The sequence below is a fragment of the Muscardinus avellanarius genome, assembly GCF_963383645.1.
Source record: "Muscardinus avellanarius genome assembly, chromosome: 10".
NCBI lineage: Eukaryota > Metazoa > Chordata > Mammalia > Rodentia > Gliridae > Muscardinus > Muscardinus avellanarius.
This window is the reverse complement of record NC_137796.1, coordinates 50,861,866-50,889,224: the sequence shown is the minus strand read 5'-3', so window position 1 is coordinate 50,889,224 and position 27,359 is coordinate 50,861,866. Positions and strand designations below refer to the sequence as shown.

The 27,359-nt window shown below is 49.5% G+C and overlaps 1 protein-coding gene across 1 annotated transcript; it reads left to right on the top strand.

Moving 5' to 3' along the window:
• Nucleotides 1-26,369, top strand: SPINT2 (serine peptidase inhibitor, Kunitz type 2; the record flags this gene model as incomplete). Its single annotated transcript, XM_080704662.1, has 7 exons — nt 1-106; nt 15,473-15,652; nt 19,149-19,208; nt 20,409-20,462; nt 22,603-22,764; nt 22,981-23,019; nt 26,203-26,369. 7 exons carry the CDS (start codon nt 1-3, stop codon nt 26,367-26,369), a joined length of 768 nt encoding a protein of 255 aa, XP_080560788.1.
• Nucleotides 26,370-27,359: the final 990 nt, after the last annotated feature.

Below are 27,359 nucleotides of genomic sequence, written 5' to 3'. Positions count from 1 at the left end.
ATGGCGCGGCCGAGCGGGCGGCGCGGCGGCCGGGCGCTCCTCGCCCTGCTGGCATCGCTGCTGCTCTCGGGGGCGCAGGCGGCCGGCGGGGCCCGCGACGTGCACGGTGAGGCCGGGCGGGGGCCGGGCGGGGGTCCCTGCCGGCGGGCGCGGCCTCCGGGCCGGACTGCGCAGCGCCGAGCCCCGCGGCCTGGGGACCCGCGGGCAGGTGGCTGGGGGGGGGGCGCGGCGGTTCTGGCTCGAGGAAGCCCCGTCCCCACCCCTCGGCCTCGGGCCGCCGCCTCCTGAAGCTTCTCCAGCTCCGTTGCTGGCGCCCGAGAAGAAAGGGTTTGTCAGAGACCGCCATGGAGGGGGAACCTCGCCGGGGCCCTAGGAGAAGGCACCTTGGTAGGAGACGGTATTTGGCATGGCGCAGCAGGGGTGGGCGTCTTCGAGCGTAGTTACCTCGGCTGCTTCAGACCAGCGGGCTGTGAAGAGCTCTCTCGAAAGAAGAACCCCTGGATTCAGCCAACCTAGCGAGCCCCTGCAGTGTGGCAGGGACGGTGCTGACGCCGGTGTGGACAGTGGACTCGGGCTCCCGCGCTCACCGAGCGTGTAGCCCAGTGGGGGAGACAGTGGACATTTAAGTTGACTCTTGCCACAAGATTAAATGAGTAAGAGGTACGTGGATGGGGTGAAGTGCAGGGACCCGGTGCCGGAAGATGATGGTGGATGGTGGTGACGGCGTTAGCTCAGGTGGTCAGGAGAGGTCTCTGAGCAGGGTGGCATCGGAGCTCTAAAATGGAGAATGATGCCCGGGCGTTGTGACGCATGCTTGTAATCCCAGCGCTTGGGAGGGTGAGACAGGAGGATCTCAGGTTCGAAGCCAGCCACAGCTTAGTGAGGCTCTCAGCAACTCAGTGAGACCCGTTTTCAAGTAAAATGTAAAATAGCTCAGGGGTGTGGCTCAGAGATAGAAGGCCCCTGGGTTCCATCCCCAATACCACAAGAAATAAATAATAAAATGAAGAATGAGGAGACAGCAGCCACACAAAGACCTTGGGAACCAGTTGTCCAGCTGTCTGGAGATAATGGGGTACAAAGGCCTTGAGGCTCCTACAGACTTGGTTATGTTCAAGGAAAAAGGCTGGTGGCTGAAGCTGAAGCAGGAAGGAGGAAATGGGAGGTGGGCAAAGTGGGCCCAGGGCATTGCTTTATTCTATTGTATTTGGTAAGGGCGACTGAACCCAGCTACTTCTGAGCTGCACCCCCACCCCTTGTAATTTTTTAAATTTGAAACAGGGTCTCCCTAGGTTTCTGAGGGTCTGAGTTGCTGAGACTGTCCTCAAATCTGCAATTCTCCTGTTTCAGCCTCCCAAGTACTGAAATTACAGGTGTGTCCCACCACACCTGGCTGGCCCAGGGCTTTACAGGCCAACATATTGGGTGAAAGAGGAAGCAGAATGTATGCTTGACAGGGCATCCTCTTGATAGCCTTGAGAATGGCTAATTGCCTTAGGCTTGAGGCAGGGGGAAAAGTTATTGGGGTTTCCAGGGGCCAGTGGAGAGAGGCTCAGTTCCAGAGAACCCCAATCAGAAATGGTTGTGTTGACTATTGCAGTGTTAACCAGAATTTGACAGCCCTTCTGGAGTTTTTAGATGAAGTAGTTATGTTAGGAGGTGCCTCCAGTTACCTGGCTTGTGACTACATCCGGTTACACTTACTGTGAGCTGGTATTGCCTGTTTAATCCTGGAAATAACCTGGAGTGGTGGTGGTGCCACAGGCATTGTAGAAGGTCACACAGTAACAATTGACAAAGCCAAGTCTGGCAGCAGAGGCTTTCTCTGTTCATAGGGCCTCCTCCCCCATCACCCCTACCCCAGCCGACTGAACCTGTTGACCTTTCAGAAGTATGACTGTCTGGCTAGGTGAACTACTGCCCTCACTTATCTAGAGTGCTGTTTGTTTGAAAGCTTGAACAACTTAATCTGAAGCAACAGGCGGTTTGATGTGTTTTTTTTTACCCCTCCCTTCAATTGCTTTGGATTTCTCAGGAAGCAAGGTCATCTATCTGCTAAGAGTGAGGTGTTCCTCCTGGTACATGCACAGGTGCAGGTGTGGAGAGGGAAGGGAGTAGAGAATGTGTCTGAGGGAGCAATTAACATAGTTGTTCCTGGGACTCAGTCCGTGTGAAGAAAAGGGAGAGGAGGGGCAGAGGAAAGGCGGTAGGTAGGACCAACAGTTGGAGCTGATTCTGGAGGGACACACTGGGCAGTGACTGTAGGTGATGAAACCCAGGTTCTGAAGAGGCTGCTGTTATTGAGGTCAGATCTGGGCGTGACTGGCTGTAGGGAGGACCAGGTCATGCAGAGAAGGTGGAAGAACCCAGAGGCCTGATGATCATCTGCCAGATGTGGAAATTGCAAAGAGTGAGAAGAGCAGCTTGGGCAGCAGCAGTCCTGCGTAGAGATTACGGAGGAGAGGAGTAGGGAGCTGGGTCAGATGACACACAGGCGGGCAGTGAACTCTGTTAAGGTGGGGTCTCAGCTGGGGGTTTGGAGAGGATGCTCCGGGTCTGGCTAAAGTGACACGAATTCAGAGAAAAACTGAAGAAATGAGGTTTTGCTGAAGACAGGTCCTGAGTTTCAGAGGTCCCGGGAGTTGTGAGGTGGAGGTGGGGACAGAACAGGCGTGTGGAGATGAGGGTTCACTCTGGAGTCTGGGCCTTTTTGTCTGATCAGCGTCTCCTGATCTGAAACTGACCGTGTTGGTGAGGCTGGGTGGTGGAGGGCAGCGGGAAGGCTGTGGGAAGTGCATGGGCTCTCCGAGGCCTGGGGAAGTGTCCTGCCAGCCTGCAAACCAGTAGGGAAACGTATCCTGCACTGGTGTTTCTAGCGTCCAGGCACAAATCTACTCCACAGTGGAAAGCGGCCTTTTCCAGGAGGCTTCACACAGCCCTTCCATGACCTGTACAGTTGGCAGAGTTGGGAATTTCTTATGTAAAAAGTTGATTTTTGGCTTTGCATGAAAAATGTGAAGATCTGACCAAAACACAGGCTTATGTTCCTGCATAGCACTCACAGGCCGAGGCTAGGAGCCTCTTCTTTTGTTTTGTTTTGTTTTCTACCTCCGAGCTCTACCCGCAGACCCCCTTTTTTTCCCCAGTACTGGAGATTGAACCCAGGGACATTCTATCTCTGATCTACACCCCTAGCCCTATTTGTTATTCTTTATTTTTAAACAGAGTCTCACTAAGTTGCAGAGGGCCTCACTAAGGAGAAGCTGGCTGCAAACCTGCGATCCTCCTGTCTCAGCCTCTCAAGTACTGGAATTACAAGCGTTTACCACACACCGGCTCCTTTTTTTTAATTTTTTATTTTTTAAAGGGTCTTACCAGGTTGCTACGGTTCTCACTAGATTGATTGCTGAAGCTGGTCTCCAGTCTTCAAGCCTCCTTTCTCCGCCTCCCAAGTACTGGGATTACTGGACAGCTCCTGCATGCTGGGTTCCTCTTGTTTTTGTTCTTGCAGTAGTACTAGGGTTGAACCCAAGAGTGCTCTACTATTGAGCTGCATCCCCAGGCCATTTTTATTCTGAGATAGGGTCTCACTCAATTGCCCAGACTGGCCTTGCATTTGTAATCTTGCTTCAGCCTCCCAAATTGCAAGGATTGCAGGCCTGTGCCACCATACCCAGCTGGAGAGCCTCTTTGGGGCATGACGTATGCAAGTCCCCTTTGTCTATAATTACTTACATTCCTTTCAGTTACCTGCCTGTCACCACTGCCCTCTTTCCCCCACTCCTTTTGGTGCTAGGGATAGAATCCTGAGGCATTGTACTTCTGAGCAATATCCCCAACCCTATTTTATTTTATTTTATTGATTGATTGATTGATTGATTGATTTTGGTGGTGGTGCTGGGGGTGGAACCCAGAGACTTTCTACCTCCGGGCTATACTCCCAGATCTTTTTTATATTTTATTTGGAAACAGGGTCTCACTAAGTTGCTGAAAAGCCTCACTAAGCAGCTGAGGCTGGCTTCGAACCTGTGTGATTCTACTGGCTCGGCTTCCCAAGCCAGGGATTACAAGCGTGCGCCACCACGCCCGGCTAACCCTATTTTATTTTTTATTTGGGAACAGTCTTACTAAGTTGTTGCTGAGGCTGGCCAAAAACCTACAATCCTCTGTCTTAGACTCCCAAGTACTAGGATTAAAGGCATGTGCTATCATGCCCAGCACCTGCGTGACTTTTTTTTTTTTAACGGGACTGGGGATGGAACCAGGGGCATTACCTCAGAGTTACACCCCCCAGCCCTATTGTGTGTGTGTGTGTGTGTGTGTGTGTGTGTTACTGGGGATTGAACCCAAAGACCTTCTGGGTTATACTTCTGAGTTATACTCCCAGACCCAGAGCTATTTTCTATTTTATTTGGAAACAGGGTCTCACTAAGTTGCTGAGAGCCTCACTAAGTAGCTGAGGTTGGTTTCGAACCTGTGCAATCCTCCTGTCTCAGCCTCCCAAGCACTGGGATTGCAAGCATGTGCCACCACACCCAGCTTATATTTATTTATTTTATTTTATTTATTTATTTGTTTTGTAGTATTGGAAATGGAACCCAGTGGCATTGTACCTTTTAGCTTTTTAGTCTTTTTTTTTTTTTTTTTTTTTTTGAAACAGAGTCTCACTGAGTTGTGAAGTGCCTGATAAGTAGCTGAGGCTGTCTGCGAACCAGGATCCTCCATTCTCAGCTTCCCAAATGCTGGGATTATAAGCGTGCGCCACCATTCCCAGCTTTAACCTTAGCCATTTAAAGAGGCCCTTTGCAATTTAGTGAGACCCTGTTTCAAAATAAAAATATATAATAGGGCAGAGGGTGTAGTTCAGAGTTAAAATTTCCCTGGGTTCAATACCCAATGCTACAAAAAATAAAATAGGACTGAGGGTGTAGCTCAGAGGTAGAATGCCCCTGGGTTCAAAATCCTTAGAATCAGGGAAAAGAGAGGGAAAAAAAAATAGGTGTGGCGGTAGAATGCCCCTGGATTCTATCCCCAGTAACTAACACACACACACAGTAAATAAATAAATAGGACTGGGGGTATAGCTCTGAAGTAGAATGCTTCTGGATTCAATCCCCAGCACTCCCCAAAATAAATAAAAATTAAAAGGTCTGTGGGTATAGCTTGAGGATAGAACACCCCTAAGTTCAGTCCCCAGTACTATAAAAAGAGTTGGTTGGGGTTCAGCCAGGGGTTCTCTAAGATTGTGTGTGTGTGTGTATGTGTTTATGTTTGCTGGGTATTGGACCCAGGAGGATCGCAGGTTCACAGCCAGCCTCAGCTACTTAGTGAAGCCCTCCACAACTTAGACCCTGTTTCAAAATAAAGAATAAAAATAGGGCTGAGGGTGTAGCTTAGAGGTAGAATGCCCCTGGCTTCCATCACCTGTACCCCCCACACACACCAAAAAAAAAAAAAAAGAAAGAAAAAAGCATGGGCTTTACAGGCCCTAGAGGGCCTGTCTTTAGGTCCACTGAGGGAGAGTGGCCCCTTTCTATAATCATTCCTTTGGGCTGTTCAGCATTTTGGGGAGCAGCTTGGGGTGGAGAAAGCAAGCTTTTCCTCTTTCACTCTCTCTTCCCCCTTTCTCACTTCACCAACTGTTAGTCAGCTGCACACTCAGGCTTGTCTTGAGATAGCTGACCAGGCAGCCGGGCCTCCCCTTTGAGCCGGCCACATAAGGATGAGTGGCTTGTGATTCATGGGGAGGCGGAGGGAGAGTCCTGCAGGGAATGACTTCATTAACCCCAGGAAGTCTTGGCCACTGGGCACATGGCTAATATACAGGTGACCCCAGAAACACTGGAGAATGGATTATGAATTTGTTGTATGGTCCTGATGGCAAATTTATCATTTCACAGTTGTTGGGTTTTTTTTTGTACTGGTGATTGAGCACAGGGACATTTCTACCTCCATGCTATATCTATAGCTCTATTTTTTAGCTGTTCTGGGAATTCTGGGGTTCTGAGGATTGAAACTAGGTTGTATACCCCCAGCCCTATTTTTTATTCTTTATTTTGAAACAGGGTCTCACTGAGTTGCAAAGGGCCTCACTAAGTAGCTGTCCGCGAAACACGATCCTCTCATCTCAGCCTCCCAAATGCTGGGATTACAAGCACGTGCGCCACCACGCCTGGCTTATTCTTTATTTTTGAAACAGGGTCTCACTGAGTTGCAAAAGGCCTCACTAAGTAGTAGCTGAGGCCGTCCTCGAATTGCGGGCTGCGATCCTCCTGTTTCAGCCTCCCAAACGTTGGGATTACAAGTGAGTACTACTACGCCAGGCTTTTATTCTTTATTTTGAATTAGGGTCTAAATTGCAGAAGGCCTCACTAAATAGTTTGAGACTGGCTGCAAAACTGCGCTCCTCCTGTCTCAGCCTCCCAAGTACTGGTATTACTCATCATTGCTAGTTTGTGTGTGTGTGTGTGTGTGTGTGTGTGTGTGTGTGTGTTACTGAAGATGGAACCCAGGGGCATTGTACCTCTAAGCTACACCCCCAGCCCTACTTTTTAGTATTTATTTATTTATTTATTTATTTATTTATTTATTTGGTGGTCCTAGGGGTGGAACCCAGAGGCTTTCTACTTCCAGGCTATACTCCCAGACCTATTTTATTTGGAAAGAGGGTCTCACCTAGTTGCTGAGAGCCTCACTAAGTAGCTGAGGCTGGCTTTGAACCTGTGTGATCCTCCTGTCACAGTCTCCCAAGCGCAGAGTCTCTTACAAATGTGTGCCTCCACGCCCGGCTAGTCTTTTTATTTTATGAAACAGGGTCTCACTGAGTGGTGAAGGGCCCCACTAAGTAGCTGAGGCTGTTCGCGAACTGCTATCCTCTGGTCTCAGCCTCCTGAATGCTGGGATTACAAGCATGCACCATCATGCCCGGCTTCTTGTTTTAAAAGTAAACTTTGAAGCTGGGGCATGGTGGCACAGGTTTGTAATCCCAAACTTGGGAGGGTGAGACTGAAAATTGCAGGTTCATGGACAGACTCAGGTACTTAATGGGGCCCTGCACAATTTAGTGAGACCCTGTTTCAAAATAAAGAATAAAATAAGCCAGGCATGATGGTTGGTGCAGGCTTCTAATCCCAGACTTGGGAGGCTGAGACAGGATTGCAGGTTTACAGCCAGCCTCAGCTACTTAGTGAATCCCTCTGCAACTTAGTGAGACTCTTTTTCAAAATAAAAACTAAAAAATAGGGCTGGGGGTGTAGCTCAGAGGTAAAATGTCCATGGGTTCAATCTTCAGTACCACAAAGAAAATGATAAAAGCCAGGCATGGTGGCACATGCTTGTAATCCCAGCATTCAGGAGGCAGAGACAGGAGGATCACGATTCACAGACAGCCTCAGCTACTTAGTGAGGTCCTTTGGAACTCAGTGAGGCCCTGTTTCCAAATAAAGAATAATAATGAAAAAAATAGGGCAGGGTGTGTAGCTCAGAGGTAGAATGCCCCTGGGTTCCATCCCCAATACTCACATACACAAAAAAAAGAATGAAAATGCTAAGAGTAAACTTTAGCCACGCATGGTGGTGCATGCTTGTAATCCCAGCATTTGGGAGGCTGAGACAGGTTCCCGGACAGCCTCAGCTATTTAGTGAGGCCCTTTGTAACTCAGTGAGACCGTTTCAAAATAAAGAATAAAAGCTGGCATAGTGATGCAAGCTTATGAACCCGGCATTTGGGAGGCTGAGTTGGGAGGATCGTGGTTCGAGGACAGCCTCAGCTACTACTGCAACTCAGTAAGACCCTGTTTCAAAATAAAGAATAAAAAATAGGGCTGGGAGTGTATCTTGGACGTAGAATGCCCCTGGGTTCCATCCCCAGTACTGCACACACAAAAAAAAGCTAGAATTCTTGTAATCCCAGTACTTGGGAGTCTGAGACAGGAAGATCCAGGTTCGTAGCCAGCCTAAACTACTTAGTGAAGCCCTCCACAACTTAGTGAGACCCTGTTTCAAAATGAAGAATAAAAAAATTGGGCTGGCGGTGTAGCATGGAGGTAGAATGCCCTGGGTTTTATGCCTGGTACCAGAAAAATAAAATGCTAGAATTTAGCCAGGTGTGGTGGTGCATGCCTGTAATCCCAGTACTTGGGAGGCCAGCCTCAGCTACTTAGTGAGGCCCTCTGCAACTTAGTGAGACCCTGTATCCAAATAAAGAATAAAATGCTGTAATTTAAAGCCCTGCTTGGTGGTGTAGGCTTGTTATCTCAGTACTTGGGAGGCTGAAACAGGAGGATTGCAGATTAGAGGATAGACAGTCTCGGCGAGTCATGAACCTAGTAAGACTTTATTTCAAAATAAAAATAAAATAAGGATGGGAGTTTAGCTCAGAGGTAGAATGACCCTGGGTTCCATCCCCAGTACCAAAGAAAGAAAAAAGCTAGAATTTGAGAAAGCTGAGAAGTGGATACACTCACATTAGAGTACTTTCTGTACTTGTTTAGTATGCTTGAAATTTTCCTAAAGTAAACTTTCTTTAGCACAAAGTGGGCACAGCTGCAACTACATTTTTGAAGAATGATGAGGTACTATCTTAAGCTTATAAAATTAGATTTGATTGGCCTGGGAGCCTAGAATTTTGGTCATGTGTTGTTGGAAGGTGACAGCAGATCATTCCAGCTGGCCACCGGGGGCGAAGCCGTCTGAGCCCTTGGCTGGTTGTGTGGTTAAAGCTCTAGGGACCTCAAAACCAGAGAAACCTGTTTTCCATGGTATCACTCACCAGTCAGAAGACCAGTCTGTTTTGCAATGTTAAACAGCTAATGATCAGAATGCCTGCCAGGATTTTGTAAGTTAGGTCATATTTCAGGTAGTATGAGATTTTAAACATTTCCGGTATTTTTCCAAACGTATGTTGTTTCCTAAAGATGAGTCCGTATTTACTTCACATTTTCTAAAGTGAGTGCATCCAAGTTTGGGTACCTTCCGCTGTTTCCTGTTTTTCTCATCTGTGTTTTGGAAACTTGTGGAATGTACTTAATTTTGCATTTTAGCACTTGTGAAGGCACAAGCAGGACTTGACATCACGCTTGCTTCCCAAGACTGTTCTAAGACCAATCATTTTTCAATCATTTCATCTCTATTTTTTCTGTCACTCTATGGATTGACCCCTTGGAGCTACACTCCAGCCCTTTTTACTTTTTATCTTGAAACCGCATCTCATTGAGTTCCCAAGGGCCTGAGTTGCTGAGACCGTCCTTGAACCTGTGATCCTCCTGTCTCAGCCTCCCAAATACTGGGATTACAGGCGTGTACCACCATGCCAGGCTTATTCTTTGTTTAAAAAAACAAAAAATTTGTTTTGTTTTGTTTTTGCAGTACTAGGGATTGAACTCAAAGACATTCTACCTCTGAGCTATACCCCCAGCCCTACATTTTATTCTTTATTTTGAAGCAGGGTCTCACTGAATTGCAAAGAGCCTCACCACGTGCTGAGGCTGTCTGTGAACTGCGATCCTCCTCAGCCTCCCAAATGCTGGGATTACAAGTGCGCGCCACGACGCCTGTCCCTGGATATTCTTACTGTGCACTCGTAACCTGGTGCTCAGGTTTGCTGTAGCCTCCTGTGTGCCAGGGAAGCTTCTGCACACTGGGTATGTGCGTGTCTGAGCCTGTAAGATGTGGGCTAGACGCTGGGCAGTGTAGAATTGACTAATCCCTACAGAGGTCTCTTTTCTCTTCCTCTTCACATACCCTCAGGCTCCTGTTCCCAGTATATAGCACATAGCTGGCTCCTACGAGAAGCCGCTAATTTCTGCCATGGAGCACCTGCTTTGTTCCTGGCAAGGTGTGTGGTGGTTATTCTTTGGCTGTACTGATCTTTGTTGGCCCCTCCCTTTGCTTTTTGGCCTTTGTTTTATTTTGGTTTTGTTTTTTGGCCTTTTTTTTGAAAAGTATTTCACATAGTATAGAATTGACCCATTTGAAGTACACAATTTTTCCCTCAAAAAATATTTTTATTAAAAAGCTATACCAGGCCGGGCGTGGTGGTGCACGCTTGTAATCCCCGCGCTTGTGAGGCAGAGACAGGAGGATCGCGCAGGTTCGAAGCCAGCCGCGCGCGCTGGCTTAGGAGACCCTGTTTCCAAATAAAAATGTAAAAATAGGTCTGGGAGTGTAGCCCAGAGGTAGAAGGGCAACCAGGAACCCCAGTACCACCAAAAAAAAGATTAAAAAATAAAAAATAAAAAGCTATACCAGAGCCGGGTGTAGTGGCACATGTTTGTAATCCCAGCATTTGGAAGGTTGAGACAGGAGGATCATGGTTCACAGACAGCTTCAACTACTTAGTGAGGCCTTTTGCAACTCAGTGAGACCCTGTTTCAAAATAAAGAATAAAAAGGGCTGGGGGTATAGCTTGGAGGTAGAATGTTCCTGGGTTCCATCCCTAGTATAGACCAACAAAAAGAAGGAAAGAGAGAAAGAAAGGGAGAGAAAGGAAGCTGTACCAGAAAGAAAGAAAGAAAGAAAGAAAGAGAGAGAGAGAGAGAGAGAGAGAGAGAGAGAGAGAGAGAGAGAGGAAGTTGTACCAGAGCCGAGCGTAATGGCGCGTGGTTGTAATCCCGGTACTTGGGAGGCTGTGGGCTGTGGGTGCTCTGGATAGGCTGGGTGTGCCCGGGCTGGATGGTTGCAGAGTGGGATCATAACTGGATGTTGTGTGATCCTCCTTCCTCTTGTCCTGTTGGTAGCAGTACTGCCTCTGGCATTTGACACAGTGTGGGTTGGGCTGAATCATACACTAGAGGACTCTTCTGCATGTTTTTCCTGGGCCTTGTTTACCTGTGTTTTGTGACCTTTGGCTTATTGTCAAAAGTACCTGCTGCAGGTGTACATGAGCTGGTTCTGGTTGATGTATTATTGGCAAAAGGTGACCCAAGCTGGGCACGGTGGCTCACACTTGTAATCCCAGTACTGGGGAGGCTGAGACAGGATGATCACAGGTTAGAGGACAGCCTCAGCAAATAGTGAGACTCTCATTAACTTAGTGAGACTTTGTTTGTTTGTTTGTTTGTTTATTTAGTGTGTACTGGGGTGGAACCCAGAGGCTTTTTACTTCCGGGCTATACTCCCAGACCCATTTTATATTTTATTTGGAAACACGGTTCTCACTAAGTTGCTGAGAGCCTCACTAAGTAGCTGAGGCTGGCTTTGAACCTGCGTGATCCTCCTGTCTCAGTCTCCCAAGTGCGGGGATTACAAGCGTGTGCCACCACGCCCAGCGTGAGACTCTGTTTTAAAATAAAAATAAAATAAGACTGGGGTTTAGCTCAGAGGTAATGCCCCTAGGTTCAATCCCTAGTACCACAGAAAAAAAAAGCACCCCAACTTTTCTTTGTAGAGACTGGGAGGCTCTTGTTATGTTGCCCAGGCTGGCCTCCAACTCTTGAAGGCAAGCTATTCTCCTGCTTCAGCCTCAGCCTCCTAAGTAGGTGTAGTTGGGATTACAGGTGTCTGCCACTGAACTCAGCTGTGTGTGTGTGTGTGTGTGTGTGTGTGTGTGTGTGTGTGTGTGTGTGTTACTGGAGATTGAACCCAGGGACATTCTACCTCCAAGCTATACACTCAGCCCAATTCCCCCCCCCCCCCAGTACTGGGGATTGAACCCAGGGGCATTCTTATTTTATTCTTTCTTTCTTTCTTTCTTTCTTTCTTTCTTTCTTTCTTTCTTTCTTTCTTTCTTTCTTTCTTTCTTTCTGCAGGTCTGGGGGTGGAACTCAGGGGCATTCAACCTCCGAGCTACACCCCCTGCCCTAATTTTTATTCTATATTTTGAAACAGGGTCTCACTGAGTTACAGAGGACCTCACTAAGTAGCTGGGCTGTCTGCGAACCATGATTCTCCAGTCTCAGCCTCCCGAATGCTGGGATTGCAAGCATGCGCCACCACGCCCAGCTTATTTTGTTCTTTATTTTGAAACAGGGTCTCACATAGTTGCAGAGGGCCTCACTAAGTAGCTGAGGGTGGCTGTGAAGCTGTGATCCTTCTTTCTCAGCTTCCCAAGTACTGGATTACTAGCGCGCGCCACTATGCCTGGCTAATTTTTTTTCCAAACATGGTCTCACCAGGTTGATAGTCTCACTACTTGGTGAGGCTGGCCTCCAACCTGCAGTTCACCCGTCTCAGCCTCCCAAGTACTGGGAATATAGATCTGTGCCATTGCATCTGGCTTCCCTGTGTTTTTCTTAAAAATTATAAGATGGCCGGGCGTGGTGGTGCACACTTGTAATCCCCGTGCTTGGGAGGCGGAGACAGGAGGATCGTGCAGGTTTGAAGCCAGCCGCACTGGCTTACGAGACCCTGTTTCAAAATATAAAATAGGTCTGGGAGTGTAGCCCGGAGGTAGAAGGGCTTTCAGGAACCCCAGTACCACCAAAAAAATAAAAAATAAAAAAATAAATTATAAGCTAGATGTGGTGGTGAATGCCTGGATTCCCAGTACTTGGGAGGCTGAGATAGGAGGATGGCAATTTTGAGATGAGCCTCTGCAACCTAATGAGACTCTTGGAAACCTAGCAACACCCTGTTTCTGTACAAAAAGTAAAAAAGGGCTAGGATTTAGTTTGGAGGTAGAATACCCCTGGATTCAATCCCAAATACCACAATATAGAAAAATAAAATGATACATGATATTAAATCACTTATTTTAAGTATATATTCCAAGGATGTTTAGTGTATTTTACAGAACTATCATCACAATCCAGTCTTTTGGCAAGGGTTACTGGGGCTTGAACATGGGGGCATTTTACCTCTGAGCTGTACCCCAGCCCTTTTTATTTTTTGTTTTGAAACAGGGTCTCCCTAAATTGCTATGACTGGCCTTGAACCTGTGATTCTCCTGTCTCAGACTCCCAAGTCCTGGGATTAGAACAGTCCCATCATCCCCTGAAGATCCTTCCCCATGCCCATCCCAAACCCCAGGCACCCCATCACCTTCTGTCTCCGTTGACTTGTCTTTTCTGGGCATGCTCTATGACTTAATTCAGTGAAACATCCAGATAAAGGAGCTTCGAACTGGTGATTTAATGGATGGTTGCTTTCAGATCTCACTTCCTGCTTCAGGAGCTGATTATCTGCTATGCAAGCCACCTGGGGTTGACCAACATGTAAACTCTAAATTCGTGAGCATTCTGGAGGAGGTGGTCTCAGAAGTGACCTCTTGCATCAGAGATTGGTGTTTTGAGAAACATGTGATTCATGCCCATTGCCAAGCACATCTTGGGAGGTGCAATAGAAGCACAGATCCTGACCTGTGCTTTCAGGGGTGATCCCCAGGTGGTGAAATAAACCTAGCAAACATGAACACAGCTAGAGAGGCTTGAACCCCGACCTGTGAGCAAGTGTGCCACAAGGGTGTGTTATTTGAGACCTGTTTATCAAGCACCCTGAGTCCTGCGCAGGTGGGATTCGCGGGTCCTGAGTGCAGGGTCGCCGTGCCGAGGTGCAGCGGCAGTGGTGGAGCCCCTGCTTGGGCTCCTCCCTTGTGTGGCTGCTTTTCTACCCTTGGGCTCCTCCAGGAGAGGGTGCAGGAGTTCCTCTAGGCTAGTGATGCTCCCTTCCCCCCTTTTTGTACTGTGGATTGAACCCAGGGGCATTCTGCCTCCAAGCTACACCTACAGCCCCCCCCCCCCTTTTAATGATCTTTTGAAATTGCTAAATTTATCTTTGAACTTGCGATCTTCCTGTCTCGGCCTCCCCGAGTACTGGGGTTCCTGGTATGAGTCATGAGGCCCTGACTCCTGATCTGTTATATCCCATTATAAGAGAGGCCACTGTCTAGCCTTTTAATTATAAGTGATCTGGTTGGAACTTTGTAACTTTTTGTTGTTGTTGTTGTTTCTTTTATGAGAGTGGCATCAGATTTTGGGACTCCTTGGAAGCCAGGTCTCCCTCAGCACGCTCAGATGGGGACCACTGAATGTTCTGGAGCAGGGATGTGACCTGCATTGCCTTTGGGGTGGGAGAAATAGAGCTGGATCCGAGGGTGTGCAGTGGCCTGCTGGGTGGGAAGGGGGCCGAAAAGGCCAGGCCCTGGAGTCTGTGCCAACAATGCATCTTCTTCCTCACCTCGCTTCTCCAGCTCTGCCATTCAGTGTTGGATGGAGCAGCATGTTTAAGGGTCCTGGGGTCTGTTCTGTCTTTGAAATCCATGCTTCTATACAGGATATGTATGTCTTTGATTAAACGGAGTAAGGGCAGAGCCAGGCATGGTGGTCTGTGCCTGTAATCCCAGTACTTGGAAGACTGAGACAGGAGGATATCACAGGTTTGAGGAAAGCCTCAGCAAGTAGTGAGACTCATCAACCTAGCAAGACCCTGTTTCAAAATAAATATAAAATTGGACTGAGGGTATAGCTTAGAGGGAGAATGCCTCTGGGTTCAATACCCAGTACCTAAATAAATAAATGATTTTAAGCCAGGCGTGGTGGCACACACTTGTAGTCCTAGCATTCGAGAGGCTGAGACAGGAGGATCGCAGGTTCACTGACAGCCTCAGCTACTTAGGCCCTCTGCAACTTTATGAGACCGTGTTTCAAAATAAGGAATAAATAATTTAAAAAAAACAAGGCTGGGGGTAACTCTGAGGTAGAATGCCCCTGGGTTCCATCCCTAGTACCACACACACAAAATAAATAAGCCAGGCGTGGTGGTGCACGCTTTTAATCCCAACATTCGGGAGGCTGAGACCGGAGGATCGAGGTTCACGGACAGCCTCAGTTACTTAGTGAGGCTTTCTGCAACTTAGTGAGACCCCGTTTCAAAATAAAGAATAAAAAATAGGGTAGGAGGTGTAGCTCGGATGTCAAATGCCCCTGGGTTCCATCCCCAAACCTGCAGGGAAAAAAAAAAAAAATTTAATGGGGCTAAGATGTAGCTCAGAGGTATAACACCCCTGGGTTCAATCCCCAGTACCACACGCACACAGTTTTTTTTGTTGTTGTTTTTGTTTTTTGTATTTTGTTTTGCGAGTCTGGGGATGGAACCCAAAGGCGTTTGACCTCTAAGTTACACCCCCTGCCCTGTTTTTTATTCTTTATTTTGAAACAGGGTTTACTAGGTTGCTGAGGCTGTCTGCAAACCGTGATCCTAAGTCTCAGCCTCCTGAATGGTGGGATTACAAGCGTGTGCCACCACGCCCGGCTCAGTTGTTTTAAGGACTGTGTGTAGCTAAGAGGTAGAATGCATCTGGGTTTGATCTTTAGTACCAAAAGGGGAGCGGGGGACAGAATCTCCCCGCACTGAAACCCAGTCAAATGGGAGGGTTGGAGTCCCCACGCAGGAGACACAGCTCACAGAGGAACTGGCTGTACCACAGGGCCCTGGCTCTTGGGGGCTGGGGAGATCGTGGGCCGCCCACAGGAATGTGTGTGTCCTGTGACGCCAGCCCTGGCCCACCACGCCAACTGGGTTCTACTTTGTATTTCAGACTCTTGCCGAGTTGCAAAGGTGGTGGGGCCGTGCCGGGCCTCCATGCCCAGGTGGTGGTACAATGTCACCGAGGGGTCTTGCCAGCTGTTTGTTTATGGAGGCTGTGAAGGGAATGGCAACAATTACCAGAGCAAGGAGCAGTGTCTAGAGAAGTGCGCTGGCGTCACAGGCACCACAGGTAAGACCGGGAGCCTGGGAGGCTTGCTGCTTAGAGGCGCTCCGTGCCCTAAGGTGTGAGCGCCTTTGGCAGTACCCTCCTCACGGGGGAACTTGGGAGGAGGTTTTTTTCTTTTTGTGTGTGGCATTGAGGATTGAACACAGGGGCAGTCTACCTCCAAGCTACAACTCTAGCCCTATTTATTTTTTGAAACAGAGTCTTGCTAGGTTAGGAAATCTCACTGCCTGCTGAGATTGTCCTCAAACTTGCCATCTTCCTGTGTCTCGGCCTCCCTAGTACTAGGATTACAAGCATGCACCACCATGCCCGTCCTCGGAGAAGTTTTAAAAAGCAGAAGAAACCAGCCAGAGTGCAGGTCCCTGTAGGACACAGTGACCTCACAAGCTCCTCCCTCTCCCACAAAGGGCTGCTGGCCCTCGCTCTCCCTTCCTCTCCCTTCTGGGTGTAGGTGCCGTAGCAGCCCAGCCCGGGGTGTGTGGGGGGATTCTGAGCTACTCCCACTGCTGCCTGGGCTCCCTGGGCATTCGGGTTATTTTTATGTCCAATCACGTGACCTGCAAAGCTCACACAGCCAGGTTATGAGTCAGGTTAACACTGGAACATGTGCCCTGGAGTTTAGCTTCCCAGCACTCAGCCTTAGAGTTTAAATAAAAACCTGAGGCTCAGAGCCGGCGTGGTGGTGCACGCTTGTAATCCCAGCATTCGGGAGGCCGAGACCTGGAGGATCGCGGTTCGCGGACGGCCTCAGCTACTTAGTGAGGCCCTCTGCAACTCAGTGAGACCCGGTTTCAAAATAAAATAAAGAAAAAATAGGGCAGGGGGTGTAGCTCGGAGGTCGAATGCCCCTGGCTTCCATCCCCAGACCTGAAAAAAAAAACCCTGAGGCCCAGACAGCACACCCAGGCCGTGACCCCAGCTGGCTCATGGCAGAGCATGGCGGCATGGACGTGGCGGGGCTGTCCAGCGCTCCTGTAAAGGTTTTCAGTTCCTGTCTTCTTGACACTTGCGTGTGTGCCTTCATGCAGCTTCTCCTGGTGACGAGGCTGAGTGCTGGTTCTGTGTAGTGCCCCCTAGAGGTCACTGTCAGCCTGCCCCTGCCCTCCTTGGCTGTGTTGAAGTCTCGAGTCTCTTCCCAGCCTCTCATCTCTCCTGGCCTTGAGCTTTGCATTTAGAGATCAGACCAGCTTTTAACCCGCAGAGCCTTGGTGGCCTCGGGTGTGAAGCCAGAAGTGACAGGGCAGCCCAAGGCTCGAGTTGCTTTTCTCTCAGCAAGAGCTTGTAGAGCCAAGGGGCAGGCATGATTACATCAGCTGTGCCAGCCCTCACTCGGCAGGGAGGATGGGAGGGAGGGAGGGAGAGAGGGATCTTTCTCGGGTGTGATGGTTCCAGGTGGGGGAGGAGTCCGACAGTACATTCTGCCTCTTGGCTGCACTACGCAGCTCCGTCTTCTCAGGACACAAGCAGGTGCCCGCAGGTGTGAGGACTTCACTGCTGGGGAAAAGGGTTGCATTTTGCAGGGGGAAAGCAGGTGCCCTGACTCCTAGGCCCAGCCGCAAGGTGCCAAAAGCTCATTTGTAGGCATCTGGCTGTGTGTCTCCTGGGTGTGTTGTTCTCACAGGGGCCTGTGAAAGAGCTGAGAAGTGACAGCGCCTCTGGTCCCTGGAGCCCTCTGCAGCAAGCTCCATGGGAGGCCAGATGACAATGAGGATGCCCGTTTATTAATTTATAATGAGAACTAGAACCACCCAGGGGACTGACAGCCACGCACCTGTGCCCGCATGTGAGTCCATGTAGGCAGTTGCCAGAGGGTGAGCTGATGAGGAGAGCGAGCGGGCGCCTGGCGCACACCTGTAATCCCAGAACTTGGAGGCTGAGACAGGAGGATCACATGTTTGAGGACAGCCTCAGCAACGTAGCAAGACTCAACAACCTAGTGAGACAGACGCTGTTTTTTTTTTTTTTTTTTTAAAGCATTTGGGCTGGGGGTATGACTCAGAGGTAGAACACTCCTGGGTTTAATCTCTAGCACCACAAGAGAAAAGAGAGAGGGTGAGGTGGAGTGGGGAAGCTGGCGTGTGGGGGACTAGTTCTTTCTTTTTTTCTCTCTCTCTCTTTCTTTTTTTTGGTTCTGTGGATTGAGCCCAGGGACATTCTACCTCTAAGCTACATACCCATCCCTATTTTATTTTTGTCCTGAAACAGGGTCTCACTGCATGGCTGAGGCAGGTGTTGAATCTGTGATCCTCCTGTCTCAGCCTCCCAAGTACTGGGATTTTTTTTTTTTTTTTTTTTTTTGTACTGGGGATAGAACCCTTCTACCTCCGGGCTACACTCCCAGACCTATATTTTTATATTTATTTGGAAACAGGGTCTCTTAAGCCAGCACGGCTGGCTTCGAACCTGCATGATCCTCCTGTCTCCGCCTCCCAAGCATGGAGATTACAAGCGTGCGCCACCATGCCCAGCCCAAGTACTGGGATTATAGGTGTACTTCACCACCCTGTTTTCTAGCTGCTTTTTTTTTTGGGGGGGGGGATACGGGGGATGGAACCTAGGGACACTCTACCTATGCCTCTGGGCTAGCCTCTCAGACCTACTTTATATTTTCTTTGGAAACGGTCTCACAAAGTTGCTGAGAGCCTCATTAAGTTGCCAAGAGCCTCAGTAAATAGCTGAGGCTGGCTTCGAACCTGCACAATCCTCCTGTCTCAGTCTCCCAAGTACTGGGATTATAAGTGTGTGCCACCACACCTGGTTTCCAGCTCTTTTAATTAAAGTCATTTAGTACATCAATTTCCTGCAAATTGACCTTAAAGTTGAGTCCTCGGAGCTAGTCTGAGTTGCGGCAGGCTTATCATCCAGGATGACACACTGAAGGCCCACATAAAGTAGTACTGGTGGTCCAGCCAGGCGTGGTGGCACACGCTTATAATCCCCGCACTTGGGAGGCGGAGACAGGAGGATTGCGCAGGTTTGAATCCAGCCATGCTGGCTTAAGAGACCTGTCTCCAAATAAAATATAAAATAGGTCTTGGAGTGTAGCCTGGAGGTAGAAGGGTTCCATCCCCAGTACCACACACACAAAAAAAGTAGTACTGGTGGTCCATACCTTTCATCCCAGTACTTGGGAGGCTGAGACAGGAGGTCACACACACGCGCGCGCGCGCACACACACACACACACACACACAGTGTGAGTACCCAGGTGCAGTGGTGCATTCCTGTGATCCCAGTACTTACGAGGCTGAGACAAGAGGATTGCAGGTTCCAAGTCAGCCTCCATAACATAACCCTGTCTCCCAATAAAAAATAGAAAGGGCTAAGGTGTAGCTCAGTGGTAAAGTGCCTTGGGCTCAATACTCAGTCCCAGCGCCAAAAAAAGGTGAGGGTGTCTGAGCGGTGCATGCGACATGCTTGAACCCCTGGACTGCCCAGAGACTTCGTCAGGCAGCCCGGGATGTGCGCTTTCTCACTGTTGTTTATTTGTCCCTTTGCAGAGGATTCCGTTGATGACCTGGGCACTGGCAGGAATGGAGCCGCTTCCTCTCTTCCAAGTGGTAGGTTCTTAGAAAGACCCAGGATGGAATACGGGCTGCCCAGATGGTCATGAGGAAGAGCACGGGTAACTTGGGAGCTGCAGAGGACTTCCACCTCCTGGTTCTGTTGGCTCAGAATAGGCAAACAAGGCTCTGCCGGGTGGCTGGCTTCTGGCCCCAACACTTCCTCCCTGGCATCTCCCTCTTCTGCCAGGGGACCCAGGCTCCCTCGTGCCTCCCGGCAGTCAGAGGGGCCCGGCTGGAGGTGGTCACCGCCCACGTGGCTAGACCCCTGCGAGCCCACGGCCTCTGTCTGCTGCGCTCTTGCCTTTCCCACCTCCTCTCGCCTGTTGAGCCTCCTTTGCTTCCTGTTGTCCTCGCTGCCTCCTTCCTTCTGCTCGAGGTCCTGTCACCCGCCTGTCTGTCTCCTGCAGTCCTTGATCTCCAGCTTTGTGTTAGCTTGCTTTGTAGTGCTGACAGCAGCCGCCCTGCTCTTCCTTTATGCTTAAAGGACTCTTCCGCAGGAGCTCAGGTGAGTGGCGCTGTGCTCCAGCAAGCAGCGGAGGCTGGTCCCCAGGCTTGGCTGGGCCAGGGAGAGCTGCCATGGAGGGAGGGACTCTGCTCCCACCCCCGGGGGCCTGGGTGTCGCGGGCCCGTGCACCAGGTGCAGTCTGGGTGGACACCAGTGCTCACGAGAGAGTGAGCACTTCACTCAGGTGGCTGCCAGGATTTGGCTTTTGTACAAAATGCCAGCATTGGGCTGAGTCCCTTCAGTTCCGCGAGGCCAGGAAGCCTACGCCGGTTCTGGGACGACTCTGGCTCTGCGGCGGACTCTCCGGCTGGCTTAAGCTGACCCAGAGCCCGAGAGTCCCTAAGCATGCCAACTCTGGATTGCATCCTGTTTCAGAAAATAATTTCCCCAGGACAGTGAAATTTCTGACTGTGTCAGAAAGTATGAACAAGACTTCCTGATCACAGCAGAAGAGCGGCTGGATTGGTTTCCGTAGCAACTCTGGGGTGGTGGTTGGGCCTCCCCTGCATTGTCCATTCACTGTGGCCAGCGCTCCAGAGCCCGTTAGGACTGGAAGATGGTGTGGTTCACACTGCTTCTTAAAGGTGACACTGGTGTCCCGGGCTCTTCACGACCCTTTATATTCAGGCGCCTAGGCCATATGTCCTGTGTCTGTCCCCGCCTCCCTAACAAAGATGTTTGTATTTCAGTTCCCAGAAGACAGGATTCTGATGACTTCTCTAATGATATCTTCAACTTTGAAGGTATAATTTAAAGAAAAAATTATGCATGGGGCAAAACACAATTTTTTACTTAATGGGGAATTGAGACACACTTGCAGGTTTCTATTAAGGGAATCCCAGAGCAGGGCTTCTCCACCTTCCAGAGGTAGGTAGGTGGAGGAGGACGAGCCTGTGTGTGCCGGGCTGGCAGGAAGCAGTACATGTCAGTGGAGAAGATTTGCTTTAGAGGCAGCATAGAATGTGCTTCTAGAATTTACGTACTGCTCCTCCTCTTACAAGCTGTGGGCAAGTTAATGTTGCGTCACATCACAGCTGTTACATCACAGCTACACTGTAGCTGAACTACAGTGAAAAGAGAATCCCAGGACAGGACTCAGAGGCAGAGTCAGTACATGTAAATACCTAGAGCAGTATTAGGTATACAATATCAGTCTGCAAATGAGCACCGATTGGCTGTAAAGAAAATGTTCAGCTCCGTGCATGGCACATGCCAGCACTTGGGAGGCTAGAGAGGATGATTACAATTGAAGCCAGCCTCAGCATCAATGCGAGACCCTGATTCCAAATTAAAAAAATTAAATAGGGCTTGTAGTGTAGCTCAGAGGTAGAAGGCCCCTGGGTTCTCTCCCCAGTACTGCACAAAAGGTGTCTGAGCCCGGCATGGTGGCACACTTCTCTAATCCCAGTACTTGGGAGGCCGAGACAGGAAGATCGCAGGCTTGAGGACAGTCTCAGCTACTTACGAAGACCCTGTTTGAAAATAAAAATAAAAGCCAGACGTGGTGGCACACGCTTGTAATCCTAGCGCTTGGGAGGCTAAGACAGGAGGATCGCGCAGGTTCGAAGCCAGCCTCAGCTATTTAGTGAGGCTCTCAGCAACTTAGTGAGACCCTGTTTCCAATTAAAGTATAAAATAGGTCTGGGCATATAGCTCAGAGGTAGAAAAGTTGTTGGGTTCCACCCCCAAGTACCACACACACACACACAAAAAAAATTTTTAAATAAAAAGGGCTATTGGTGTACCTTGGAGATAGGATGCCCCTTGGATTCAGTCCCCAGTACAGAAAAAAAGAAAATGAAGGCATATGAAAATGTTGGGCAGAGCATCAGCTGGGATAGGTTGGGCCTGTAATTCTCCAGATTTTTGGGGGGAGGGGTGTCCTGGGAATGGAACCCAGAGGCATTCGACCTCCAAGCTACACCCCCTGCCCTACTTATTCTTTATTTTGAAACCGGGTCTCACTGAGTTGCAGAGGGCCTCACTAAGTAGCTGAAGCTGTCTGCGAACTGCGATCCTCCGATCTCCGCCCTCCGAATTCTGGGATTACAAGTGTGCGCCACTACACCTGGCTTTGAGCTTCTTTTTTTCCGTGTGTGTGTTTGTGTGTGTGTGTGGAGGGGAGTATTGAGGAATGAACCCAGGGGTGTTCTACCTCTGAGCTTGATTCCTCTGGTTGTTTTTTGTTGTTGTTGTTGTTTTTGTTTTTGTTTGGTTTGGTTTTTTTGGGGGGGAGGGAGGGGGGTTTGCGGGTCTAGGGATGGAACCCAGAGGCATTTGATCTCCGAGCTACACTCCCTGCCTGATTTTTTATTCTTTATTTTGAAACAGGTTCTCACTGAGTTGCGGAGCGCCTCACTAAGTAGCTGAGGCTGTCCGCGAACTACAGTCCTCCGGTCTCAACCTCCCAAATGCTGGGATTAAAGTGTGCGCCACCACGCCCAGCTTCCTCTATTCTTTAGAAAACACAGGGTTTGCAGAGGGCCTCACTGAGTTGCTGCGGCTGGCCTCCAACCTGCAATCCTTCTATCTCAGCCTCCCAAGTACTGGGATTACAAGTGTGTGCCACCACGCCAGCTTTCTGGTTTTTTGTTTTGTTTTGTTTTGTTTTTTTTTTTTTTTTTTTTTTTTTTTTTTGGTGGTACTGGGGATGGAACCCTTTACCTCCGGGCTACACTCCAAGACCAATTTTATATTTTATTTGGAAACAGGGTCGCTGCAAGTGCGGGGATTATAAGCATGTGCCACCACGCCCGGCCAGGTTTCAGGTTCTTTACCAGCTGCAGTGTGTCTGCTCAGGCACATTTGGGCACATTCCAGCCCGACTCCACTTCTGGACCCTGCTAATCTGTGTCCCTTGGGCTCTCTTGCTCTCGCTTCCAGATTACTGCGCTGCCAAGGCAGTCACCGGGCCTTGCCGCGCAGCCTTCTCACGCTGGTACTTCGACACTGAGAAGAACGCCTGTGATCGCTTCATCTATGGAGGCTGCCGGGGCAATAAAAACAGCTACCTGTCAGAGGATGCATGCATGCAGCGCTGCTTCGGTGAGTCGCCTTCCCCAACCCCAAAACGAGGCCTTGGCAACGCTGCCCTGTGGGCCCCACCTGAGCAGCGAGGCCTCACCCCGGCAGGAGCTAAAGCTCCCCAGCAAAAGCTCCGTGAGCACCCAGGCCGAGGGGACCCCAGGGGCCTGGGTTGGCGGCAGCCGGGGGGTGGGGGGCATGGGGAGCTGGCTTCTCAGGGTGTGCGCTCTCTTTCAGGAAAGCAGATGTATCCTGTCCTGCCCCCTGGCACCAAAGGTCAGTGGCCTCCTGTCCTCCTCTAGCCGCCTGCCACCTTCTCCTTGACCAAGTAGTTCTGCCCAGCCATGCTCTTCAGGCTCCTGTTGTCTTGGCCACATTGTCCTTCACTTTAAGTATTTTTGTGATAGAAAACTTTCTATACACAAGAATGGCAAGACAGCTTGGAACAGGTGGTGGACGTTTGTCCCACTGCACACTACACAGAGGGCTGATGTGAGTCATTCCTTCCAGAGACCGGCTCCGCCCGGGAGGCCAGCCAGCCATGGCTGGGGGACAAGGTCTTCCTGAGAGTTCTGCGGAGTCTGCTAGTGGAGGCTGATCTGAGTTTGGCAGGGAACTTTGCTGCTGTCTGGTATAAATAGTCCCAGGGAACCAGGAGGGCCACAGCAGCCTCTGGCCAACACTGCTGCCCTCAAGCAGCCTGGCTTGATGAGAGGCTGGGCCCGCTCCCACTCTTCTTTTTCTGAGCCTGAGTCTTGCATGGTGATCTTTGCCCAGAGGACCTGCCATACGGGTTTGTCCTCTTTCCTGGCCTGCTCAGGAGCCAGGACCTGGCCTGCAGGTCTGCCTTGTTCTGAAGGCTGGCACCTGGTTTCTTAGGCAGAGCAAGGGCTGGAGAAGCTGCCCAGATCCTTTTTTGGGGGAAGGAATACTGGGGATTAAACTCAGAGGCATTCTACCTCCAAGCTACACCCCCAGCCCTATTTTATTTTTTGTTTTGAAACAGTCTCACTAGGTCGCTGAGAGTCTTGCTAAATTGCTAAGGCTGGCCTTAAACTGCGCCGCTCCCATCTCAGCCTCCCAAGTACAGGGATCACAGCAGGCATATGCCATCATACCTAGCGTGCCCAGGTCTTTGTGTGTGTGTGTGTGTGGTGCTGGGGATTGAACCCAGAGGCATTCTATATTCAACTCTACCTCAGCCCTATTTTTTTTTTTTAACTTTGAAACAGGGTCTTGCCAGGTTGATGAGAGTCTCACTTCTTGCCGAGGCTATCCTTGAACCTGCAGTTCTCCTGTCTCAGCCTCACTACTACTGGAATTACAGGTGTGCACAACCATACCGGGCCTTGCTCAGGTCTTAAGAGTTGGTTGGAAAGCCAGGCATGGTGGTGCACACTTGTAATCTCAACATTTAGGAGGCTGAGACAGGAAGATTGCGGTTCACAGACAGCCTCAGCTACCTTGTGAGGCCCTTTGCAACTCGGTGAGACCCTGTTTCAAAATAAAGAATAAAAAAAAAAATAGGGCTACACAGGCATGGTGGCACACGCTTGCAATCTCTGCATTTGAGAGGCTGAAACTGGAGGATCCCAGTCCGCGGACAGCCTCAGCTACTTATTGAGGCCCTCTGCAACTCAGTGAGACCCTGTTTCAAAATAAAGAATAAAAAATAGGGCAGGGGGTGTAGCTCAGAGGTAGAATGCCCCAGGTTCCATCATCAGACCCGCAAAAAAAAATATAAATAAATAAACAAATAAGAGCTGGACGTGGTGGTGCACGCCTGTAATCCCAGAGCTATGGAGGCTGAGAGAGGAGGATTTCACAGTTTCAAAGCCAGCCTCAGCTACTTAGTGAGGCTCTCAGCAACTTAGTGAGACCCTGTTTCCAAACAAAATATAAAATAGGTCTGGGAGTATAGCTCAGAGGTAGAAAGCCTCTGGGTTCCACCTCCAGTACAACAACAACAACAAAAAAAAAAAACAAGAAGAAAATAGGGCTGGGGGTGTAGTTCAGAGGTAGAATGCCCCTGGTTCCATCCCAGTATTGGAGAGAGAGAGAGAGATTGATTGACTGATTGATTTATTTGGAGATTGCCCCAGAAGGCCGTGTCTAAAGCAGCCAGTGGAGGAGGGAGCCCAGTGAGCCCCACCTGGAAAGAGCATCTCAGGTGGCCAGTGGAACCGCAGGGACAGCCATTGTTGTGTTTACCGGCCATCAGGAGCACCAGGGGCCCTGCTGGCTCCACTCCAATACACCCTCCCCACCCGACTTCATTCCCAGGCAGCCACCCTGGCCTCCTGTGTCTTTTCCTTTTGCTGGTCCAGGCGTGTGTGCGTGGACATAGAACCTTTTTGGTTTTATGGTTTTGTTTTTGTTGTGTTTTTATGCACCGGGGATGGAACCCAGGGGCATTCTATCTCCAAGCTACATTCTCATCCCTACTTTTTATCCTTTATTTTGAAACAGTCTCACTAAATTATGGAGACCCTCACTAAGTAACTGAGGCTGGCCATGAACCTTTCCAAGTGCTGGGATTACAAGCGGATGCCACCATGCCTGGCTATTTTTTTATTTTAAAACAGAGTCTCACTAAATTGATGAGGTTGGCTTAGAACCTGCCATCTTCTTTTTCTTTCCTTCCTTTCTTTCTTTCTTTCTTTCTTTCTTTCTTTCTTTCTTTCTTTCTTTCTTTTTTTGTGGTACTAGGAATGGATGGAACACGGGCTTTCTACCTCTGGGTTACACTCCCAGACCTATTTTATATTTTACTTGGAAACAGGGTCTCACTAAATTGCTGAGAGACTCACTAGTAGCTGAGATTGCCTTCGAACCTGTGCAATGCTCCATCTGAGCCTCCCAAGTACCAGGATTACAAGTGTGTGCCACCACGCCTGGCCCATCTTGCTGTTTCAGCCTCCTAAATTGTGGGAAATAGGTGTTCAGCATTGAACCCAGCTAAAACTTGGATTGCTTTTTTTTTTTTTTTTTTTTTTCTACTTCTGTTTTGCAGTACTGGGGATGGAACCCAGGGATATTCTGCCTCTGAGCTACCCCGATCCTGATTTTTTTTTATTTTTTATTCTTTATTTTGAAACAGGGTCTTAATAAATTGTGGAGGGCCCTCACTAAGTAGCTGAGGCTGGCCGCAAACCACGATCCTCCTGTCTCAGCCTCCCAAGTACAGGGATTACAGGTGTGCACCACCACACCTGGCCGGGTTTTATGTTTACACACACCAAAGGCAAGCGTTCCTGGTCCTCTGTGTGCATCTGTCCGCCTCACACTGGCACAGGTCAGCAGAGGTGGCCGGGACAGAAAAGAACGAGCACAAAGAGACCCTCTGCACACGGCCCGGCCTCTGGTCGGGGGTCTCGGCGACTCTCTGGGTGGTGCAATCCTTGCCCTAGCTCACGTGGCCACCTGCCTCCTGCCTCACTGGTCCTCTGTCGTCCCCAGCGGTGGTCCTGGTGGGTCTCTTCATCATGGTCCTGATCCTCCTCCTGGGAGCCTCTGTGGTCTGCCTGATCCGGGTGGCACGGAAGAGGCAGGAACGCGCCCTCCACACTGTCTGGAGCTCCGAGGACGACAAGGAGCAGCTGGTGAAGAGCACTTACGTCCTGTGAAGGCCTGCTGCCCGAGCCCGGGAGCAGAGGGAAGGGAGGGCGAGTGCGCTTTTTAAAATAGAGTGGTTGTATTTGTGAGATCGTTAGGGCTTCGGTCTGTTTGTGACTCCATGGAGGGGCTTGTTGGGGATCCTCAGGAGGCAGGGTGCCAGCTGCTGGCGGCCTCCCTCCCAGCATATTTCCCCTTGACCTTCTGTCCCCGGCTGTACTTTACCCTCACGTTGAACCCTGCTGCCTCCTTTCCCATCACAAAAGCAGTGCTTTAGTAGTTTCCTTTGTTTGAGTCATGTCTTTTTTTAATGTAGAAACAAAGGATTTTTTTTTATTAGGATTGTGAGAAAATAAAACTTTTAAGTTTAATTAAAAAAGGGCCTTCCCTTTTAAAATAGAGCATGTGTTTTCTTTTGTGCGACTTTCACTTTAAACTCTACCAAAGTGATCTTAGAACTGTATATAAGATGTTCTGTCTAGAAACAATCTGTAGTTTTGTTTGGTATTTATTTTGGTATTGGGGTTTGATCCCAGGGACACTCTACCTCTGAGCTACATCTCCAGCCTTATTTTATTTTATTTATTTCTTTATTTATTTCTTTATTTATTTTTTGCGGGTCTGGGGATGGAACCCAGGGGCATTCAACCTCCAAGCTACACCCCCTGCCCTATATTTCTTATTTTTTATTTTGAAACCCGGTCTCACTGAGTTGCAGAGGGCCTCACTTAGTAGCTGAGGCCGTCCGTGAACCGCGATCCTCTGGTCTCAGCCTCCCAAATGCTGGGATTACAAGCGTGTGCCACCACGCCCGGCTCTTATTTTATTTTGAAACAGGGTCTCAGTTCGTTGTGGAGGGCCTCAGTAAGTTCCTGAGGCTGACGGTGAACCTATGATCCTCCTGTCTGAGCCACCCAAGTACTGGGATTACAGATGTGTGCCACCACACCTGGCTTGACTTGGTTTGGTTGGATACTAGGGATTGAAGCCAGAGACATTTT